Consider the following 21,213-nt stretch of genomic DNA (forward strand, 5'->3'; position numbering starts at 1 on the left):
ATTATAGGAGAAATACATAGATGCTGCTTCAGAGTTAATTGTGTATACATACTTCTTTTCTGCCTCAGAAGATGTGGTTCCTGAGGTAATATTTAATATTTGATTTAATGAATTTTGATTTGGTTCTACATGTCAGATTTATTTGTAATGTTGTATGAAAAGTTTTTTACTACTGATGTCAGACTGTTTATAATTCATGAACCAATGCTTCCACAATCATGGCACTTAGAGATTGTGGTTACATTACATTGGTGACCTTCTTTCTTTATGAAATAATATTGGTAAGCAGTGATATATATCAAACCCCAAAGGTGCTTTTAAGTAATAAATTATGTATTGTTGCAAATGCAGTCTACTCCTGGCCCCTCACACCCAGTAGTAAATAAATACTACAAAAACAAGACTCCAGAGATGCTACCAAAAGTAAGTGGACATTGTGAGAGTTGGGATATGTAGGGATGGACAGCTGTTTAATTTTTTTGATCCAAAAAGGTAAGGAAAGAGGGAGGTGTGAGCAGAAAATATTTGAACTGAAGCCTGCTTGATGTGAAAGAGCCTCACACAGGTCTATGGATAGAATATCAGAAAAGAGGAGATAATTCAAATGCCCAAGACAAGAGCATAACTTGCATATTTGAACAGCAGCACAGTAGCCAGTCTTCCTATATCACTGTGAGAAGGGGATAGAAGCAAGCAGAAGACAATTCTTGTTGTATATTTTACAGCATGTATAATGAAGGTGAAGTTCATAAGGAACTCAAGTCGGTTCATTTGAAAGTGCTAAGAGCACAATATTGTGAAAGTAGATTCACAGATCACTTAACCTTTGAACTTGGGAGTCAATAAGCAGGTGAATCTGAAATAACTTAGAGTGTACTCTAGCACACTGGTTCTCAACCATCCTAATGCTACGATGCTTTAATACAGTTTCTCATGTTTTGGTAACCCAACCATAAAATGATTTTCATTGCTATTTCATAACTATAATTTTTGCTATTGTTATGAACCTTAAAATGTAAATGTCTGATATTCAGAATGTGTGATATTCAATCCCTGTGAAGTGGTAGTTTGACCCCAAAAGGGTCACGACCACAGCTTGAGAACCATTGCTTTAGTACATAGGTTTTTATGTTACAATGGAAATTCTGAAATGTTTTCAACATGTTAAAGAACCTCTACTTTTGCCAATCTAAATCCACTGCAGTTTACCTATTTTGGTAGAAGACATATTATTTTTTCAGAGCACATAATGTTCATACCCTTAATTTGTCATTTCTCCTTTTTTTAGATCTAAGTATTAATTTTTATATTTTACAGTCAGATCCTTCCATTTTGGTGTACAGATGTGTTATTTTTGGCACATGCAAATAGTTGTGTAACCACTATCTCTTTGAAGCTAAAGAATTAGCTGTACATGATATTTATTATACAACTGGAAATAGAGGCAGGAGCTCAAGGCTAGCCTGGGCTACAGTGAGACTTTATATTTTAAAAACAAAGAAAAAACTAAAACAATAGAGAGCAGACCAGCACCTCCTGTAATGTAAACGCCATGGAATGTAAGGAAGAGATAGATATGGAAATGGATTATCTGCTGTAAGTCCTTCCAAGAAAGGCCACTTCATTGCTTTGGAAGGGAGCAATGCCTCATGCTAACACAGAAACTTCCTAACATTTTTGTGGGTGAGTGGCCAAGAAAAGGCAAATCTAGTCATGATTGAGAGCTTTTTTACTACCCGATATTATGATAGTATTATGTAATTTTTAGTTACAATGTAGCAAGATCATTTATCGTATTGCCTCTGTGCTGAGATGTACCTGAATCTATTCACTGTTACTTTTGGGTTACATATACTCATGGGTAATTGCCTAGCCTAATTTTTCATAATTTTACCTGTTTGAAATACATACAAAATAGAAGGAGGTACTTTTAGATGATTCCTTATGAATGCCAATAGTATTTAAAAAGTAGTTTGGAGAGTACTTGTTGCCTAATGTCATCCATAATTATCCTGGGAGGTAGATGTTGTCATTGGCTTTAAGTTTCTAGGCTGAGGCAGTTGAATCTAGATGAAGTAACTGAGTATCACAAAGCTGATGAGTACTGGGGAGTGATATCCTTAGGTAGACTGTTAAAGCATTGGTCCTACTGCTCTGTGCTCCAGAATTCCTCCATCTTTTCCTACTCAAAATATTATCCATGGTCTTATAGAAACTCTTAAGAGTGGTCCTTGTCTTTTCTTATGTCAGGCAGCATGCTTCCAGGGAGGTATCTGAAAACATAAAATTTAGCTGAATTTAAGATTGTACTCTTTCTAGTCTTCAGTAGTGTGGGTGAGGGGTTATTTCCTAGTTTTTTTCAATGCTTTTGAAATTAATTGTAGGTACTTAATGTAGAAAATAAAAATGGTTAATAATGTTTATTATTAAAAGCCTGTAATTGTTATGGTGGTATTATTCTCTAACCTGCTACCAAATCAATAAGTACACAGACACCTGATAGATTTTAGATAAGCCTTATTTTACCTGGGGCTGAGCAAATATTTCCCCTCTCAACTACCCTTCATCTCCCAGTCCCATATCCTATGCCAATTGCTCTAATAATTCCTATCTGGGCTACTTCCCCCCCATCCATAAATCATAAATACTTGCACGTGTTTCTCACCTGGGCTGCTTTGCTCCATCCATCATTAGAGCTGCTCCTCCAAGCCATTTGCTTCTTTTCCTATCTCCTCCCCATGAACCTTAGCTCCACCTCTCACTTCTGCCCTGCCCAGGCTTCAGCATTTTGTTTTGGTTTTTGATTTTTGGTTTGTTTGCTTTGTTTGTTTGGTTTTGGTTTTTTTGTTTTTTGGTTTGGTTTGGTTTTTGTTTGTTTGTTTGGTTGGTTTGGTTTTTCAAGACAAGATTTCTCTGTGTAGTCTTAGCTGTCCTGGACTTACTTTGTAGACTAGGCTGGCCTTGAACTCACAGTGATCCAATCTGCCTGCCTCTGCCTCCCAAGTGCTGGGATTAAATGTGTGTGCCACCACACCTGGCTTCAGCGGTTTTTTTTAACCAATCACCTTTAAATTAGGTAGAGCAAGATTTACACAGTAAGGGAAGATGTACCGGAGAATGTGCTTGTAAGAGAAAGCAAGCAGATCTCTGGAACAAAATAATTCGCAATCAAATACAAAGCACCAGATCATGCTATTACAGGTACTAATTGAATTATTGGCGTTAAAATTTCAAACTTCTGATGTTTTTCTGCAGTATGTGACACTGAAAGAGATTCCTGCTGTGCTTGTTTTCAAGGACAACACTTACTTTGTTTATGATGGTAAGTTCCAAAGCTTTAACTCACATAAGGCCTTTCATAATTAAAACATTGTTATAAGCAGGCATTTATAAAATATTGTGTAAGTGCTGCCACTTACAAAGTATCACATTTGATAGAATCATCTTTTAATCCTTCAGTAGATTTCCAACAATGTACTTCATTCTTAGTTGCTTCCATTGAGGGGTGTGTGTGTGTGTGTGTGTGTGTGTGTGTGTGTGTGTGTGTGTGTAATTATTTGCCACTTTAAGAAATAATCTGTATTCAATTTCTATACATTAAAATGTTCAGACTTAATTTTAGGAGGATAGTTAGCTTTCATCACACACCGATAAAATAAAATATCCTCAGCAGAATGAAACTCTTTACCTTCTTTAGGTATTTCTCCCCCTCTGTCAGAAAATACTTTATTTAAATTTTATTTTTATATCATCCATACATCATAAAAAGAAAGATATAATAAAACCCTCATACTCATAAATGGTTAACAGGACCTTACTGTAGTTGTTTCAGTTTTATTGTTTTTCTTTTGAAGTAATTCAAAGCAAATCCTAATGAAATTTTTTCACTGTGTTTCACTATCCTTCTTTTTAAAAATGGGGGTTATATTTTTTTTAGGTAACCACTTGATTGTTGGACCACTGAAGAAAAAAATTATTTTCCTTGCTTTAGTAAAGGAACATGTTTTGATATTTTCTTATATTTTATGTCTTGATAACTGCAGAGAAAACTACACATCTCTAATTTTTGTCATTGTGTTCAATTGAACTAACTTGATACATAATTATCACTAGTGCTATACATTAGATGTCCTGCGTTACCCACCTAATGTTGCATAGTTATTTCTGTCCTTTAATTTATACAGGGGATAGTGTGGCAGATACATGACTGTCCTACATCATTAGAGTATTAGATAAAGTGATCTATACAGTGAAACATCAAAGTACATTCATTCAGGAGATAGTTTTTGAATGTTTATAGTCATCACCAGTCAAATGAACTTGAGAAGAACTTGCATACATGAAAAGAGGAGAAAGGAAAGAACCCATATATTTGTCTGTACCTACCTTCTTTTTGGTTAAGAAAATGCTACTAGAAGTGTTCAATGTATACTTGACCATTGTTACTATTTTATGTATTTTTAAAGAAGAGTGTTTTCTTTTTTCTCCCAAGTTAAAATGTCTAGCAGTATCTAGACTCAGCCTTCAAATCTCTTATTCTAAACCTGCTAAGAGGCCCTTAATTCAGGCAACTATAAACTACCTAAGAACCAGCTTAAGGTTTTATAATTATAATACTGTTTTAGATACGTTATCACTTTGCTGAATTGAGACATTACAGCTGCCTTGTACGCTGATGTATTTCCTTTGCTTTGTTTCAAGAGTATGAAGATGGCGATCTGTCCACATGGATCAGCAGGGAGAGATTTCAGAACTACCTTACTATGGATGGCTTCCTTTTGTATGAACTTGGTGACACAGGTAACAAGCATATGGCCATTCCGCTTCATTACAGAATTTTTCTTTGAGTGCTTATTTACTGGTTCTTTTAAAGCTGCATTTCCTAATTAAAGTACACTTATGTTTGCTAGTTCTGCTTTCTAAGAGTTGAGACTTAGAGTACCACGGATATATACTTTCATATGAGGATCAGTGTAGCCAAAGAGGTTTACTAACACCTGATGGTGATGAGGAAGACAAGGGCCTGAATGATTCAAGAATAAGGGAATAAAAAACCAAAACCAAAACCAAACAAACAAAAACCATGAAGCTACAAGTTAAAGTGAAGCCTTCTCACTGTCTCCTAAGGTCTGCTGTTACTTGTGAGTGGGAATCAGTCATACTGTTCATTTCTTAAGGTCATATGATAGAAAATGACAAAGAAAGAAAAATAAATAGAAATATAAGAGTTAGCCAACATAGAAAGTTTAAAAATTATAAGAAGCTTACTTTATTAGGAGAGTATTGTATAGGCTTAGACCCCACTAAAGGTGGGACATCTATATGTTGTTACCACATGTGTTCCCTCTCACAGTTTCATGATCATGAAATGGAAATACAGCGATAGGAAAGAAACATTTGAAAATTAGACACAATTCAAATTAAGCACTGAAGCCAGGTGCTGTAGCACACGTCTGTAATGCCAGCATTCAGAAGGCAGAGAGGTAGATGGATATTTGTGAGTTCGAGCCAGCCTGATCTACAGAGAGAGGCCAGGACAGCCAGGACTCTATTACACAGGGAAACCCTGTCTTGGGGGGAAAGAAGAATAAGAAAAAAACAAAATGAAAAATTAAGCACTGAATAGTACATGAAATATTTCAAGAAATGAAATAATTCTTATAGATGATGTTTTCAACAAAAAGCTAACAGTGAATCAAGATTATGTAGATGTATTAGAGATGTATTATGCAGGGTGAGATTAGGAAAAGCATGAAAATAATGTAAATGATGCTAATTTTTTGGTTTTGGGATTTTGGGGGGGGGGGATTTTGGTTTGGTTAGTTTGGTTTGGTTTGGTTTTTAACTTATTCCTACATTTGTGTTTCTACCTCGAGTGAAACTATACTCAAGTATGTTTATGTATATAAATTCATTTAATTTTTCCTTATAAGTCAGAAAAACTTGCTTTCCTAAAATAAATGGGAGTTTGCTTATGTTCAGTTACATAAGTATTAGAGAGTGGTATCTCACTTTTATTCTCCCTGCTTGGTACAGTGCTGAGAACATAACCCACGTCAGCACCCCGAACACTACTGTTATTACATTGTTCTACCCTCCCGAACATTGTCAGTAGGCATATAACTTACTGTTTTACTTATACTTCAAAAGTAGTGTCACTCAATTTGATTCTATATGCCATCACTGGTGAAATTGTAACAGAGGAAATGGCTATGCAAAAATAATTTCCTTAGTGTTATAAACTACTAGGGCTTATTAGCAATTTTTAGTAAATGTTTTTAAATCAATGTCTTTGTTGTTGTTGTTGTTGTTGTTGTTGTTGTTGTTGTTGTTGTTGTTGCTGCTGCTGCTGCTTTTTCAAAACAGTGTTTCCCTGTGTAGCCGTAGCTATCCTGGATTCACATTGTAGACCAGGCTGGCCTCTAACTTTGATCCATTTGCCTCTGCCTTCCTGAGTGCTGGGATAAAGGCATGTACCACCACATCTGGCAATGTCTTCTTTATGGTGTAGCTTTTGACAAAATATTTCATTACGTTGTTGGTTTGCATAAAATAATTTTAGAGAAATTAAAATAAAATTATTAATATTTACCTCCTAGAGGTAGAAGAAATGTATCATTTGAAGTTGACTAATTTACTGGTCTGGGCTGCAAATATGTTGGCTTAATTTTATGTAATGTGTAAATAATGATTGGCAAGTGAGAATTCTACCACTGAACCACCAATGCGTAAATGATGATTGGAATCTAGAAACATAGTCTGGTATCAGAAGTAATATTTGACAAGTATGGGTTATGTGAGTTATGTCTTTCTCAATTCAAGGAAATGAAAGATACTATTCTTAATTTCAGGAAAGCTTGTGGCTATTGTAGTCATTGATGAGAAAAACACATCATTTGAGCATACCAAGTATAGTTGCTTTGAAACAGATTTAAGCTTCAAATGCCATGCCAGCTTTGTGTAGTCTACATAGAGTGTCTTGCAACAGATGTTGTAATGGGATAGTTAAACCTTTTAATTGAAGAGGTGACATATTTATGTATTTATTCTTCTACAGATTAAAGTCAATTGTTCAAGAAGTTGCTAGAGATTTCAGAGACCACTTCCATAGGTATGTGCATGTTTTCTGAAAAGTTGACTTTGTTTGAAAGTTTGTCACTGTTTAATTCGGTTTATCAGTGAAGTAAATTAAAAGTAGTTAAGATCCCTAATCTCAAAAATTTAAGGCTGGCATCTTAGATGCTCTAAGGTCTAAATGCATGGGCTCTGACACAGCACTAAGTGGAAAATTCCACACCTGCCTTCCCATGATAGTGGTCAGAACACAAAGTCATGTTAAAGAATTGTGATACTTCCTTCATGGTATGTGTATAAGGTGTATATGAGGAGGGAAAAATGAGTTCTGTATTTTTTTTAATTCACTTTATATCCTGTCATAGCCCCATCCCTCCTCTCCTCACAGGCCCACGCTCCCTCTCCCTCCTCCCTCCCCCATCCCCTCTTCCTCAAAAAAGGGGAACCTCCTTCCCTTCTATCCCAGCTCATCAAATCACATCAGGACTAAGTGTGTCTTCTTCCCCTGTGGCCTGCTAAGGTTGTCCCACCAGGGGGAAATGATCAAACAACAGCCAACAGAGTCCATGTCAGAGAGAGCCCCCACTCCTCTTACTAGTGGACCCACAGAAAGCCTGAGCTGCCCATCAGCTACGTCTGTGTAGGGAGAGATGTGCAGGGATAAAGTTAGAGCAGAGATTGAAGGAATGTCCAACCAGTGCTTGGCTCAACCTAAGACCCACCCATGGGAGAGAGCCAGCCCTGACACTATTAAAGATATTCTTATCTAAAGATTTGCTTGCAGGCAGGAGCCTAGCATAGTTGTCTTCTGAGAGGCTCCACCCAGTAGCAGTTAGAAACAGTCGCAGCCAAACACAAGGCAATGTACAGGAATTCTTGTGGAAAAGGGGGAAGGGGAAAAGGACCTGGAGGTGACAGGAGCACCCCAAGAAGACCAACAGAGCCAACTGACAGCGCCAGCCTGGAGACTGAAGCACCAACCAAAGACTCTGCATGAGTTCTGTACTGAACATTTGGGTCCCTGCCCTAGGGAGCTTATTGTACGCAAATCCAAACCATGAAAACTCAGAAATGTCAAACACTTCTGGGCCCCAGCATTTCAGATAAGAGAGATCATATCTCATACTTTGAAAGGTAAATCAAGAATTAATTGACCTGGAGCTTCCAGTCAGCATGAGGACATATCTATGCCACATCTTAAAAGTTGGAGAAGCTGCTGCACCCAGTCATTTATAATTCATCCCATTCCTACTTCTTGAGAGTGTTTGACACATGTTTTATGGTAGAAGAATATTCACATAAATTTGCAAATTTGAAACAATTTAAATGAACACTCACATGCCAGGAAAGTGATTGTAAAAAAAAAAAACTCAAAATACTAATGAAATGTAAAAAGTTACTTAGGAATAAGAATTTTTGCTGTATTTCATTTTTTTATGTTTGTTGCTGCTACCAAAACAGCAAGAGAAACCTCGAGGATTCATTATTTTCTTTGTATAAAATCTACTAAAAGTTCATTGTGCAATTCTCATGGTACATGGTAGCTGACCTCTTCTGAGTGATCCTATTTCACAGTAAATCCACTTTTTTTTTATTTTCTTTTTTGGTTTTTTGAGACAAGGTTTCTCTGTGTAATGGTCCTCGCTATGTGCAACTCTCCTTGTAGACCAGGCTTGCCTTGAACTCACAGAGATCCACCTGCCTCTGCCTCCCTGAGTGCTAGGATTAAAGGCGTGTGCCACCACACCTGGCTCACTTTCTTTAAATGTATTTTACTTGCAGCACATTTCATTCCCTGTCTTTTAAACATGTATAGTGAGGTGAAATGTCCAGTTTGTTGGTTGTGTATTTGCTTATCAAAACTGAGTAGAAAACACTCTGGTGTAAATGTCAGGGGTTCCATGTTCAGTGTTGGAAGTTTATGTGCTTACAAGTTCTAGTTTGTGGTGTGTACCTTTTTTCTCTTAATCCAATAGTGTGCTCTTTCTCTTCTTTCTCTTTGTTGTTGCTTGTGTCTTACAGAGATTTTCAGTTTGGCCATATGGATGGAAATGACTATATAAACACCTTGCTGATGGAGTAAGTAAAGTATTGATGGTTTTTCCACTTTGATATTACTAATTTTGAGAGATGGAGAGCGACTTAATTAGCTGGAAAAAACATACCAAAAAGCACTTTCTGTCATTTTCTGATGCTGACATCCCCCCAATAAATGTCTGATTTTATTTTATAAATCCTGTATTTTGAATTTATTAAGATTTAATTTTATTCTTTACTATAAAGATTGTCTCCCACTTCAACATAATAACATTTTCAAATCATTCTATAATAGGTAAATTTATAGTTTTTATAATACATATTTTAATAAGTTATTGTGGGCTGGTAAGGTTGTTCACTGAGTAGAGCCACTTCCTCATAGGCCTGACAACTTGAGTTTGATCCCCATATGCCACAAGGTGTCAGAAGAGGCCCAATCCTGAGAGTTGTCTGACTTCCACATGCAATAATCGAAGATGCTTGAAGTAATTGACAGTATTTTTTCTTTGTTCTTTTTTTTTTTTTCTTAATTTTCTTTACATCCCATTTCAATCCACTGCTGAGTGGAGCCTCTCAGAGGACACCTATGCTAGGCTTCTGTCTGCAAACATAGCAGAATATTGTTAATAGTGTCAGGGGTTGGCTCTCTCCCATGGGGTGGTACGAGGCTGTAGTTGGACTTTCCTTCAGTGTCTGCTCTGTCTTTATCCCTGCACATCTTGTAGGCAGGGTAAATTTGGGGTCGAAGTTTTTATGGGTGGGCTGGTGTTCCCATCCCTCCACTATGAGTCCTATCTAGTTAGAGGATATTCTTTAAATTTTAAAATTTCACGCCAGGTGTGGTAGTCGGAGGCAGAGGCAGGTGGATTGCTGTGAGTTCAAAGCCCGTCTGGTCTACAAAGTAAGTCCAAGCTACATAGAGAAACCATCTTGAGAAAATAAATAAATAAATAAATAAATAAAATTTCACTGACAGATTCATGCAAGTGTAGAATAAATTTTAGATATTTTTTAACCATCTTTCCCTCCCTTTCTCCCCCACATCTTTCTCTGAAACACTTCTGCCCAATAAGTCTGAGTTGTTTGCATAAGTGTGTGATAGGTTATTGGTAACTTCACTGAAGAAAATTATAACCTCCTGACCCGAAAGCTACTAACTACCAGTAATCACACAGGAAGAGACAGGACCTCGTAGGCCCCTTCCTTGTGCATGATGAAATGCTGACAGACCCAGTCTCATGCAGGGCTTACACAGAGAACCACATGTTCAGTGAGTTCATAGTTGCAGCAGCTGTGTTATGTACAGCACTCATCTTTTTGCAGCACAACTCCCCATTCTTTAGAGTTTATGTTTTTTTCCCATTTCCACTTCCATCCCTCTTCCACATTGTTTCCCAAATGGCACTAAAGTTTTAATAATGTTTAAAAAAAAAAGAAAAAGAAAAAGAAAAGAAAGGAAAACAATTGTTTATAAATTTCCTATTGCTCATAGAACAATTATTGTGTATAGAAGTTGTAAAGTTGATCTTGTATAAACCTAAGAGGAAAGATATTCTGTATAACCCTATAATGGAAATTCATTTTTTTTTTCAGTATATGATAGGGACTTTGATAAGACCATTTAAGTTGATAGATTCATTTTTTAAATGTTTGCAGCATTCCGCAGCACTTTTGCTCCAATAACTAACATCATAATCCACGATGATAGTATCTAGCAGTAGGTAAGCATTTAATTCGTAGTTTAGTCAGTTGTAAGATCTTAGCTCAAATTACAGTCACAACATCATAGTCAGCTTAAGTTGTTAGGTTTGAAGGGTGTGTTTTAGTTTTTTTGTCTTTGACAAATACCTGAGGGAAACGTTTTAAAGGAGGTAAAATTTATTTTGGTATGTAAGTCTCAGTCAGTGTTGGTGGGTTCTGCTGCTTTCAGTCTGAATGAGGCAGATCATCGTGGCAGCAGGAATTGTATGGCTGATACTCCTCACCTTAGGTGACTAAGAAGTAAAAGTAGAGGAAGAGAAAAGGAAGCAGGAGAAACCTTCAGTGTCATGTTACCAGTGACTTGATAGATCTAGCCAGCTTAACTGTAGAAGACTCCTCTGCCTACAAAGATGATGTCACCAGCTGGGGGCCTTCACACACGAGCCTTTCCAGGCCATTTCATATTCAAGCCATGACAGCAGGGCTTAAGTGCCAAGGTGTGACCTGCCTGGTGAATGTTTAAGTACATTGGAAAATATATGTGTCCTCTTGTTGGGTAGAGTGACAGGAGACTACAGAGAATTCACAATAGTGTTTATTTAACATGTATGTTTACTCAGTGTATACAAGGAACCATTCTGAAGGGTTAGCTTGAATTTTCTCATGTAATTGTGTAGCAAGTTAGGTACTATTGGTTTCCATATTTTATAAGAAAAAAGCTTTACATGTAAGAAGCTAAAGTTCTTGACTAACATGCTGCAGTGTTAAGAGAAAGCTCCAGATTCAAACAGTGTGGTTCCAGAGACCACTCTCTTGCCTGTTGGGGTTTCTGAGTACCATCTGAGGTAGAGTTAAACGTTATTAGTATTCTGTATAGTACTGTGCAGAATTGTATACTTTGCACAGCACTTTTAATCACTTAGGTGTTGGTTTTTAGAATATTTTCATGCAATCTTGATTAATGGTAAAGTTTATACAAACTTTGAAAGCTTCCTGTAAACCACAGAGGTAAAGATATTAAAAATCTCTTTTCTTCTCTAACTATAGCTACTTAGATGTAATTGAGCGCTAGAGTATTTATTATTGCTGTGCTTAATATAAATTTTTATTTTTTTTTCTAGTGAGTTGACAGTCCCAACCATAGTTGTACTGAATACTTCTAACCAACAGTACTTTTTGCTAGATCGACATATTAAGGATGCCAGTGACATGGTCCAGTTCATTAACAGCATTTTGGATGGTACAGTACCAGTAAGTGTTTCAGATCCATTTCAGAGGGATGAAGGGAAAGAGGCACAAGAGAAACTAGCAGTTCTTTACCTTAGATCCTGAAAAGAGTAGGTATTCATTGCTTGGAGGGAAGAGGGAATCAGCTTCCACCCACTGCTTTCTCCTGCCTCATTCAGTCAGCCTATTAGAGCCTCACAGGGGCAAATGTCCCTCAAAGAGTTATTTGGGACACTGTTGCCTATCACAGTGATGGGGAAAGTATTCTTGGCCTCTAGAGCTGGTAGAGATATTAGGAGGTTTGTGACCCGGAATAATGCTTTTTTAGAGAATTTTCCTGGCATGACCCTTTGGAGTCAGTTGAATTAAGGACAACTGAATTAAGTTAGCCAGACTATGAAAACCAGTTTTTTAAACCATCAAGAAATGTATTGAGGGGCTGGAGAGATGGCTCAGTGGGTAAGAGCACCACCTGCTCTTCCAAAGGTCCTGAGTTCAATTCCCAGCAATCACATGGTGGCTCACAGCCATCCATAATGTAGTGTGATGTGATGCCCTCTTCTGGCCTGAAGGTGTACATGCAGACAGAACACTATACATAATAAATAAATAAATCTTAAAAAAAAAAAAAAAAAAGAAAGAAAGAAAGAAAGAAAAAAAGAAATGTATTGAGAACCAGAGCTCCAGCAAAGAGTTCTAAAAATAATCATGTGAAAGAATTGTCATAAAGACTATGTGATCTTATTTTTTCCTTTTTCTATTCTTTTTGTTACTGTAATTCTTATTATAGTATTTCTCAAACTAGGCTGCAACTCATTGAACAGTCGTGAAAACATATCTTAATTCAGTAATTTAAAAAAAAGTCAGAATGAGTCTTTGTTGCTTCAGTGATAATTTAATTATTGTTTTGTTTTTTACATGTTTTTTTCAGTTTTACACAGACTTTGGGAAGCTCCCTGAGTCACATAGTAGCAATATGTTACTGTGTTGAAGTGTTGTTTTGATTGAAAGAAACTGAGTTATAGTAGTGAGAGCCCTTTTGTTTGTGAGTTAGTGAAACCTGACCAGACTCTTGTAACAGATATGTCATTGGTCCTATAGCTTAGCAATTCAAAGAATGGTCCAGACTTCTGGGGTAGCTAGATGCCAAGGTTTGATATCCCCAGGAACTTTTCTCTGCACTCATCTCAGCACTATCTGTTGAGCTCCATCTGCATGAAGATGTTCCTACTTAGTAAGAAAGTCTTTGGCCACACTGTAGCTAAGCAGCCAGAGAAACTCAGAGCTTGTGCAAGCCTAGGGAGGGTGGGCCACCTTCCAGCAAGCCACAAGGATTATAAGTAAAGGAAGAATGAATTGTTTAGAGTACGTTAACATGATAAGTAGGAATATATATATTTAACGTGAATATATAAGTGGTATAAATATTTAACATGATTTTTGGGGACTAGGGTATAATATTTTTTGAATCAATATTTTTACTTCTAGCTATATTTTTATGTACGTAACATAACGAACTACTAATATGTGTATAACTTGTCTTATTCTTATTAAATTAAAGGCCCAAGGAGGTGATAGCATTTTGCAGAGATTAAAAAGAATAGTATTTGATGCCAAATCTACAATTGTGGTAAGTTCTGGCAGTTAATTTAGTGTCTTCAATAACTGAAAATTTTGGCATTGTCAGTCTGCTCTCTGTTTCTTTCAACTTGCCTTCTTTCTTTAATACTTTATTTCTTTATATGGCAGGCTTAAATTGTAGAATTAAAATGTGAATTCTCTAACAGTTCATTTGTTCATCCCAACTGTCTTGCTCCATGCCACTTTTCATTTGTTGAGGCAAAGGCAACCATGAAAATGTGGCCTTATTGGTAAGGAATAAATTTGGGTAATCTGAATTATCCATACATAACATCCTTCTGTTTATCACTATCCTGTTTCCACCTAAATGGTTTGTCCTCTTTGTATTTTGTCTGACAGCTGCCCTCACTTTCACTCAGGACCACACATCCTCTCAACAGTCTTCAGTCCACTACACAGTGTCACAACAGCCATCAGTTCTGAGCACTTCCTTTCCCTTTTCCAGTGATACTCACCAGAAGACCTCACCCATCTGAAGTACTTTCCTTACTGGCTTTTAAATATTGCTGAGGCTTTCTAGGGCTAGAGTCAGTAGTCATACATTGTCGTGTTCTGCTTCTTTCTCACTCATCCTCAAATTTCCACCTCTTATTCTGTGAATCAACCAAAATTACCTTTTGTTCTCTGTATTCTTTTAGAGTAACAGACCCAACCCATGAAATAAATCTTAGTGGTAAAACCAATTCACGTAACTGAGGAAATAGCACATAACATAAGAGGAAGTAGTAAATTAATAAAGCTTTACTAACAACCAGATGACTCAGATATTAGAATGTCATGTGAAGAGAGTATGTATAGGGCTGTAAATAGATGGCTCTGTAGTTAAGAGCTGGTACTTTTTTACCAGCTTTTTTTTACAAAGGACCTAAGTTCAGTTCCCAGCTCATAACCTCCCATGACTCCAGCTACAGGAGATCTGATACCTCTGGCCTCCAGGCACCTACACACACAGACATACACACATAAATCTTTAAGTATGTGTGTGTGTGTATGAGCATGAATATTAACTCTTTACCAGAAAGAACCCACAAGCAACTTCCTAGAGTTTAACACATAGATAATAATCATCTAAGAGATATTTATAGGCGATAAGAGAAAAAGAAGGGTCTTGATAATCAGACTATTTGATTGCTTATCCTGTTGCCTGTAGCCATTTCTGCACACATGCACACTTACATGTGCATATATGAGCATAGAATTTTTGTTTATGGAGTCTTTTTGTTTGTTTTTATTTTTCGAGTCAAGATTTCACTTGTAGTCCTCGCTGTCCTGGACTCCTCTTTGTAGACCTGGCTGGCCTCGAACTCACAGAGATCCACCTGCCTCTGACTCCTGAGTGTTGGGATTAAAGATGTGAACCACCACATCGGGCTTTATTTATTGAGCCTTTAACATGGTAGATACTGCTCAGGTATTGACAGTTATTCATTGCAACTGAGTTCAGTAACAGTGAGAGAAAAGTTGTGTGGCTTTAAATTTACATCATGTTTTTTATGTCAGAATTCCATTGAAGTGCAACTGAATTCTCTCCCCACAGTCTATATTCAAGAGCTCTCCACTTATGGGCTGCTTTCTCTTTGGCCTGCCGCTGGGTGTCATCAGTATCATGTGCTGTGGAATCTATACAGCTGACACAGATGGAGGCTATATAGAAGAGCGATATGAAGTGTCCAAAAGCGAAATGGAAAACCAAGAACAGATAGAAGAGAACAAAGAGCAGGAGTCCAGCAGTGGAGGGTCTCTAGTGCCTGCGGTGCAAGAGCCCAAGGATGTATTAGAAAAGAAGAAAGATTGAGACTTCACAGAAAGAAAATATTTGATAAGATTTCAAATTATTAAAGAGTATTTATTGAATTTAGATATTTAATCATGATCTATTTACAGAAGAGAACATGTTCTTTGTATTTTGCTAACAACTGCATGAATTAAAGTAATCCTTCCATAAATGGAAGCTGTTTGGAGCAAAGAGATGAAGAGTTTGTCCAGAACAAAGTCAAATCGTTCTGTCAACTATTGTTCAGATGCCCAGTGTCTGTACACCTGTCTATGTGTGTGTTCTATGGCAAAGTTAAGAAACTTTGGCAGAATTTTAACTTGACCATTAAGGTGGAAGATGTGTGTTTTGCAAAGAGAAATAATACTTTCACCTACTATACCAATTCTCCTATATTTTGGATAAAGTTTATATAAACAGATGAAATCTTTAAAATTTAGACATTTTAAGAGAAACTGGTAATTTTTCCATCTATCAAATTTAAAGTTCTAAGTTTAAAAGTAGTGATTTTATATATAGCATAATGATTTTATTTTACTAGTTGTTTTTAAAGGAGAAATGTTACTTTTTTACTTAAACTCCACTGCATTATTACGATACGGGCATATGGTACCATGAAGTAGGAGAAGGATCTTGTAATTGACCTTTACAAAATGAACAAGATATGTGTGGAGTGGGGGCTGAAGCTGTGCTGTTTAGCAGAGCACACTGTCCACTACTGCAGGAAAGAGAGGCCATCTCACTTTTAGCCAAAGCAGCCTGGTATTTTGTTTTGTTTCATTTTTATTTTATAGCTTGATATTACTTACAATATTTCTATTAATTAAGAATGTTTTCATAAGAAATACAAATTACATTTTATGATATGTAAACTAATAATTTAAAATTTACTGCCACACCTCTATTGTGGGAGACTATAATATATCAGTGATACAATCAACATGTTAAACTCAGATATCATGGATAGAGAGAGTTCTCTTCTCTAGCCCCTCACCTTTGCCTCCATGACAGTCACGACCTCTCATGTTTTATCAGAATGCAGTCATGCCTAACAGTAGGTATTTTGTGATAATATGTTTACTACAGATCAGTTTGTTAATTTTGAGGCCTTCGTTTTAGCTAATTTCTGATTTTTTATTAGGTAATGTTTAGATTCTGTTCTTTGACTACTTTAGGGTTTGTTAAAAGGATCCACTGTGCATTTACAGACATCGTGTGTAGTTCCAACAGTGACATTTCTTGGGGCTTCTGCTTTGGTTGCCAGGGGAGCTTCTGATCTCAGATGCAATACTAATCAGCACTGAACTTAAACACGTGTGTCTGGAGCTAGGGAATTGCTAATCATAGTCTGTGTCCAAGTGTTCCTTTTCATAGTCAAAAGCATCCATTTTTAACATTTAATCATCATTAACTTTATTGATAATGTTATAAATATGTAGTCACAGGGAATTTTTAGGAAATAAAAGAATATTCTCTAATGGAAACTGGAGATACGCACTGTTAAAAGTTATTGTGAGCTGTGCATAGTGGCGCACGCCCTTAATCCCAGCACTTGGGTGGCAGAGGGAGGAGGATCGCTGAGTTCGGAGCCAGCCTGGTCTACAAAGGAGTCCAGCACAGCCAAGGCTACACAGAGAAACCCTGGCTCAAAAAAAAGTTACTGTGAAAAGTAAGCTCCTCCAAAGAATAAAGATGATTCTTTAGGAAGGTTCATGGTAGTGGGCCCAATGGTCAAGCCTTTTTATAGGAGAAAAGACCTGAAGTGCATAGAGATTCCTCATTTATGATCCTGTATGGTAAGGAGAGAGACAAGGGAAGTCCCACCAGTATATTTTAGTATTGTTCATCACTGTCAACTATGTATGTATTTTGTCTTGTCAATCATCCCTTGTAAATAAGTTCTTAGTAAGAAAAAAAGAGTAACTAAAGCACAGCTTTGCATCAATGAACAGAAGTGCAAAGATAATTCTTTGTTTTCGGCAATATTTTTCTTTACGAATGAGTCCTTTGGTTCTCTGCTGCAAAACAACTTTATACTGATCCTCATAGTCTATTTATACTTTTAAAATGTGCATCGGATAAAACAAAATGTGTATGTGGATTGTAAGTAAAGTTTTTTGTATTGAACTCTTTTTTACTTGTTTATTCTTAAGGACATTTTTATTTGCATTGTCAGGTTGCTCACATAAAAACAAAACAAAACTAAAATTTGTTCATTCATGTGCTTTTCTCTTGAGTGTGTTATCATTCTGAATACTGTATGCTTATCAGGAGAACATACTTTAGAATCAAGGCACCCCTCTTCATAATGTAGTAAATGATTGATACTCTAATTCCCATGGCTAAAAACCAACAACAGAATCCTTTCAGGAAAGTGGGATTCTGCCTTTTTTTTTTTTTTTTTTCATGTGTAAAGATCTGATTTCTGAAATTCAAAATCGTAGCTCATTGGTGCTCAACAACATTTAAGAGTATTTCAGAGAATGTGCATGTTTAGCCCAGCAACCCCAGCACCTCTGCCCTGAAATTCCTCTTTGTTGTGTTTACCAATATTTTGTAGTTTCTATTGTTTGAAATTTGTTTGAGATTTACTAGGTCTAGAGGTTTTGATTTCTTCCTTACTCAGAGGACTTTTGGAACCTGGTTTAGAACTCATGTAAAAGATGCCAAATGAGTAAAAGTAATGGAAAAGTCTCTTGAAGAGCTGAAGCAATTGTGTGTGTTGTTTGTTTTTACCCAGTTTTATTGCTCATGATGTTTCTAATATTTTGACTTGGTAGCTCTTTATTTTAAGAAAATAATATTTTCCAGCACTCGGAGGCAGAGTCCGGCCAATACATGTAAGTTCAAGGTCAGCCTGATCTTCAGAGTGAGGCTACACAGAGAAACCCTATTTTGAGGGAGAAAAGAAAAGTAATAATATTTTCATCAGTGTTTCATGATGAGATGAACGGGGGTAGGGGAGAAACCACTCACCTATTCTTACACAGAAATTGTTAAGTGTGGACTGTTTAGACTTAAGTGGCAGGACTGAATTTGCCATTTTCTTTTTATAAATATATATTTTTTCTGAATGTGCCTGAGCCCCAAGAATGAGAAAAAACAATAATTAATTGTAGAAATAATACATTTTCTAGTTTGGACTAAGCTATAAAGGTTTTTGAAAGTGTATTACTGTTAACTTGTCGAATTGTGATACTCTGCCTTATGACATCAATTGGAAACCTTTGTTTTTCTAAAATAAAGTAACTAAAAACATCATTGCATAACTGCTACCTTTAATACGTGTTTTTCAGAAGTTTGCCATTTGACTAGTTGTCTAAACAAAATAAGCTATAACTAATATTCCATACAATACTTTCATTTTAATAAGACATAGCTTATTAATAATCACAGAAATTTTAGATTTAAGCAGGCTTAGAAGAGAATTATATCCAAAACCCCAACACCCCTTTATCTACTTTTAATTTTATAAAACCTAATTTCTACAAAATTCAAAGTTAAAACTGGTGAACTTTGAATTAATAAATTAACGATTCTGAATACCATACTGTCCTGACCTCTCATTTTTATTATCAATGAACAGGCAATTTAAAGCATTGGAGGGGTGGCTATTTGTGTTTGATTTTTTTTTTCAACATTAAGTAAAGCACGTACATTATGAGTACATAAGTTTTACACAAATGTTAATTTTAAATTCCTGACATCAGATATGTTTTCATGAGGTGTTGAGACCAAGAATAACTGAGCTCAAAATATGAATTTGAACTTGATTTGCAGCTTATGAGCAGAAACAGACAGCTCAGCTATGTGTGAAGGAGGTGCCCTGTGTTATAAGTGGGTGGGGCACCATCTGTACGGGAGTTTTCTCCACCCTTGTGAAGTTAGAAAAGCCAGTTAACCTGTCCCACTTCCGAATTACCTGTGTCTTGAGGATAATGCTGCCTATCTGTGGATTTTTTAAAGTTAGAAGACCCCATGACTGACACAGCCATAATTCATTAATTGAGGATTACTGTTTAAATTTAATTGACTTCTCATTTAGAATTCTATCATTGACCTCAAGGAGAGGAAGGATCTAATAACAAATATTTAAGTTTAGTTACCTATGAAAATCCACTGGAACCAGGCGGTGGTGGCGCACACCTTTAATCCCAGCACTTGGGAGGCAGTTGGAGGCCAGCCTGGTCTACAAAGCGAGTCCAAGACAGCCAAGACTACACAGAGAAACCCTGTCTCGAAAAACGAAAAAAAGAAAATCCACTGGGTTTTGTGCTTTTTAAATGAAAGTGATCACACACAAGGAAATGTAACCTGCCAGTTATTGATTAATATTTATGAATATCTTATTTAAAGTTCTGTATGATTTAGACAATTAGATGCAGATATGTCACCATAGGTGGAGTCTGAGGTTTCAGAAGGTACCTGTGGATCATGATGCAGATCTCAGGTTCTCCAGCACCATGCCTACCTGACACATACTCCCTTTTGGTGATGATGGTATCTTTGGAAGCTGTAAGCAAACCCCTGACTAAATGCTTCCTAAGTTGACTTGGGTGTATTGTTTTATTACAGTAAATGATAGCCCTAAGATAGTTTTCTTGTGCCTTTATCTAGGAGAATACTCTGGACAGGTGAGTTGGGGAAGTGGGTTGAGAACAGAGCTGATTTCCACACTGGAGTACAAGCAATTGGTGTGCATATGTAACTTGATATTTGAATGACTTTAGAAGAAAACTTGCTAAAATGACATTTTTCTGCCTTTGTGGAATAGTAGGAAAATAGTTTGCTATGCTGGAATGGAAAGAAATATGTAATCTAAATTGGACTGGGGATGAATGTTCTAAGTGGGAGCTGGAGACATCTCTCCCTAGTTAAGAGCATTAGGAACATACTAGGAACATACATAGTTCCAGAATATCCAGGTTCAATTCTCAACACTTACATGGTTGCTCACAATGTTCTGTAACTCCAGTTCTAGAGGATCTGATACCCTTTTCTGGTTTCTGCAGGTGCTACACAAACATGGTACACAAAGACACGTGTTAGTAGGCACTCCTACATTAAGTAAATTTTGTTTTGCTTATCAAAACAATTGGAACAAAATGTTTTACACCTTGATTGTTATGATGCTAAGCAAGTAACTCAAGATAATTCTTACTTCCAGCAAAGGAGACAGGTATGATAACCATGCTACAATCAACAGAACCAAAGGAAGCTAAGTAACGAGGGCCACGGGGGATGCTTGAATCTCACTGAGCAGGGGAAATAAGGCAGACATAGGAGTGGAGGGAGGGAACAGGGTTGGAGGAGGGGAGCAGGAGAGATAAAGTGGAGGGGCCAGAGGAGAGAGAACTGGAATGGGGTTTGTGGGGGACAAGCTAGAAACCTAGGAAAATGGAGTATCCCAGGAATCTATGAGGTGATCCTGGCTAGGACTCCTAACAGTGGGGGAAATGGAGCCTGAAATGGCCATTTCCTATGACCAGAAAAGACTTCCAATGGAGGGACTGGGCCACCAACCCAACCACAAAACCTTAGACCCACAAATCTGCTAACAAGATTTGTAAGGGTAAAGATGGAGCAGAGATTAAAGTAACAGCCAGTCAATGACTGGCCAAACTTGAGACCCATGCTTGTAAGAGCAAGACCACTCCCGACATTATTAATGATATTCCAGAAAGGTGCCTGGCATGGCTGCAGAGACCCACAGCCAAACACTGGGCAAAGCTTGGGAATTCTATGGAAGAGGGGTACAA

The 21,213-nt window shown here is 36.9% G+C and overlaps 1 protein-coding gene across 1 annotated transcript in view; it reads left to right on the forward strand.

Annotated features, from left to right (window-relative positions):
- LOC311591761 (protein disulfide-isomerase TMX3-like) overlaps window positions 1–18,163 on the forward strand; it is a 33,815-nt gene extending 15,652 nt beyond the window's left edge. The window contains exons 8-16 of the mRNA XM_084803406.1: window positions 8–85; window positions 3,256–3,322; window positions 4,702–4,800; window positions 6,852–6,909; window positions 7,058–7,111; window positions 9,097–9,153; window positions 11,934–12,063; window positions 13,601–13,669; window positions 15,218–18,163. Of these exons, the coding sequence (XP_084659532.1) occupies window positions 8–85; window positions 3,256–3,322; window positions 4,702–4,800; window positions 6,852–6,909; window positions 7,058–7,111; window positions 9,097–9,153; window positions 11,934–12,063; window positions 13,601–13,669; window positions 15,218–15,475 (870 nt within the window). The 3' untranslated portion in view covers window positions 15,476–18,163. The remainder of the gene's footprint in view (window positions 1–7; window positions 86–3,255; window positions 3,323–4,701; window positions 4,801–6,851; window positions 6,910–7,057; window positions 7,112–9,096; window positions 9,154–11,933; window positions 12,064–13,600; window positions 13,670–15,217) is intronic.
- Window positions 18,164–21,213: the final 3,050 nt, after the last annotated feature.

This window comes from Acomys minous (assembly GCF_964271855.1).
Source record: "Acomys minous genome assembly, contig: scaffold_29, whole genome shotgun sequence".
NCBI classification, from domain to species: Eukaryota; Metazoa; Chordata; class Mammalia; order Rodentia; family Muridae; genus Acomys; species Acomys minous.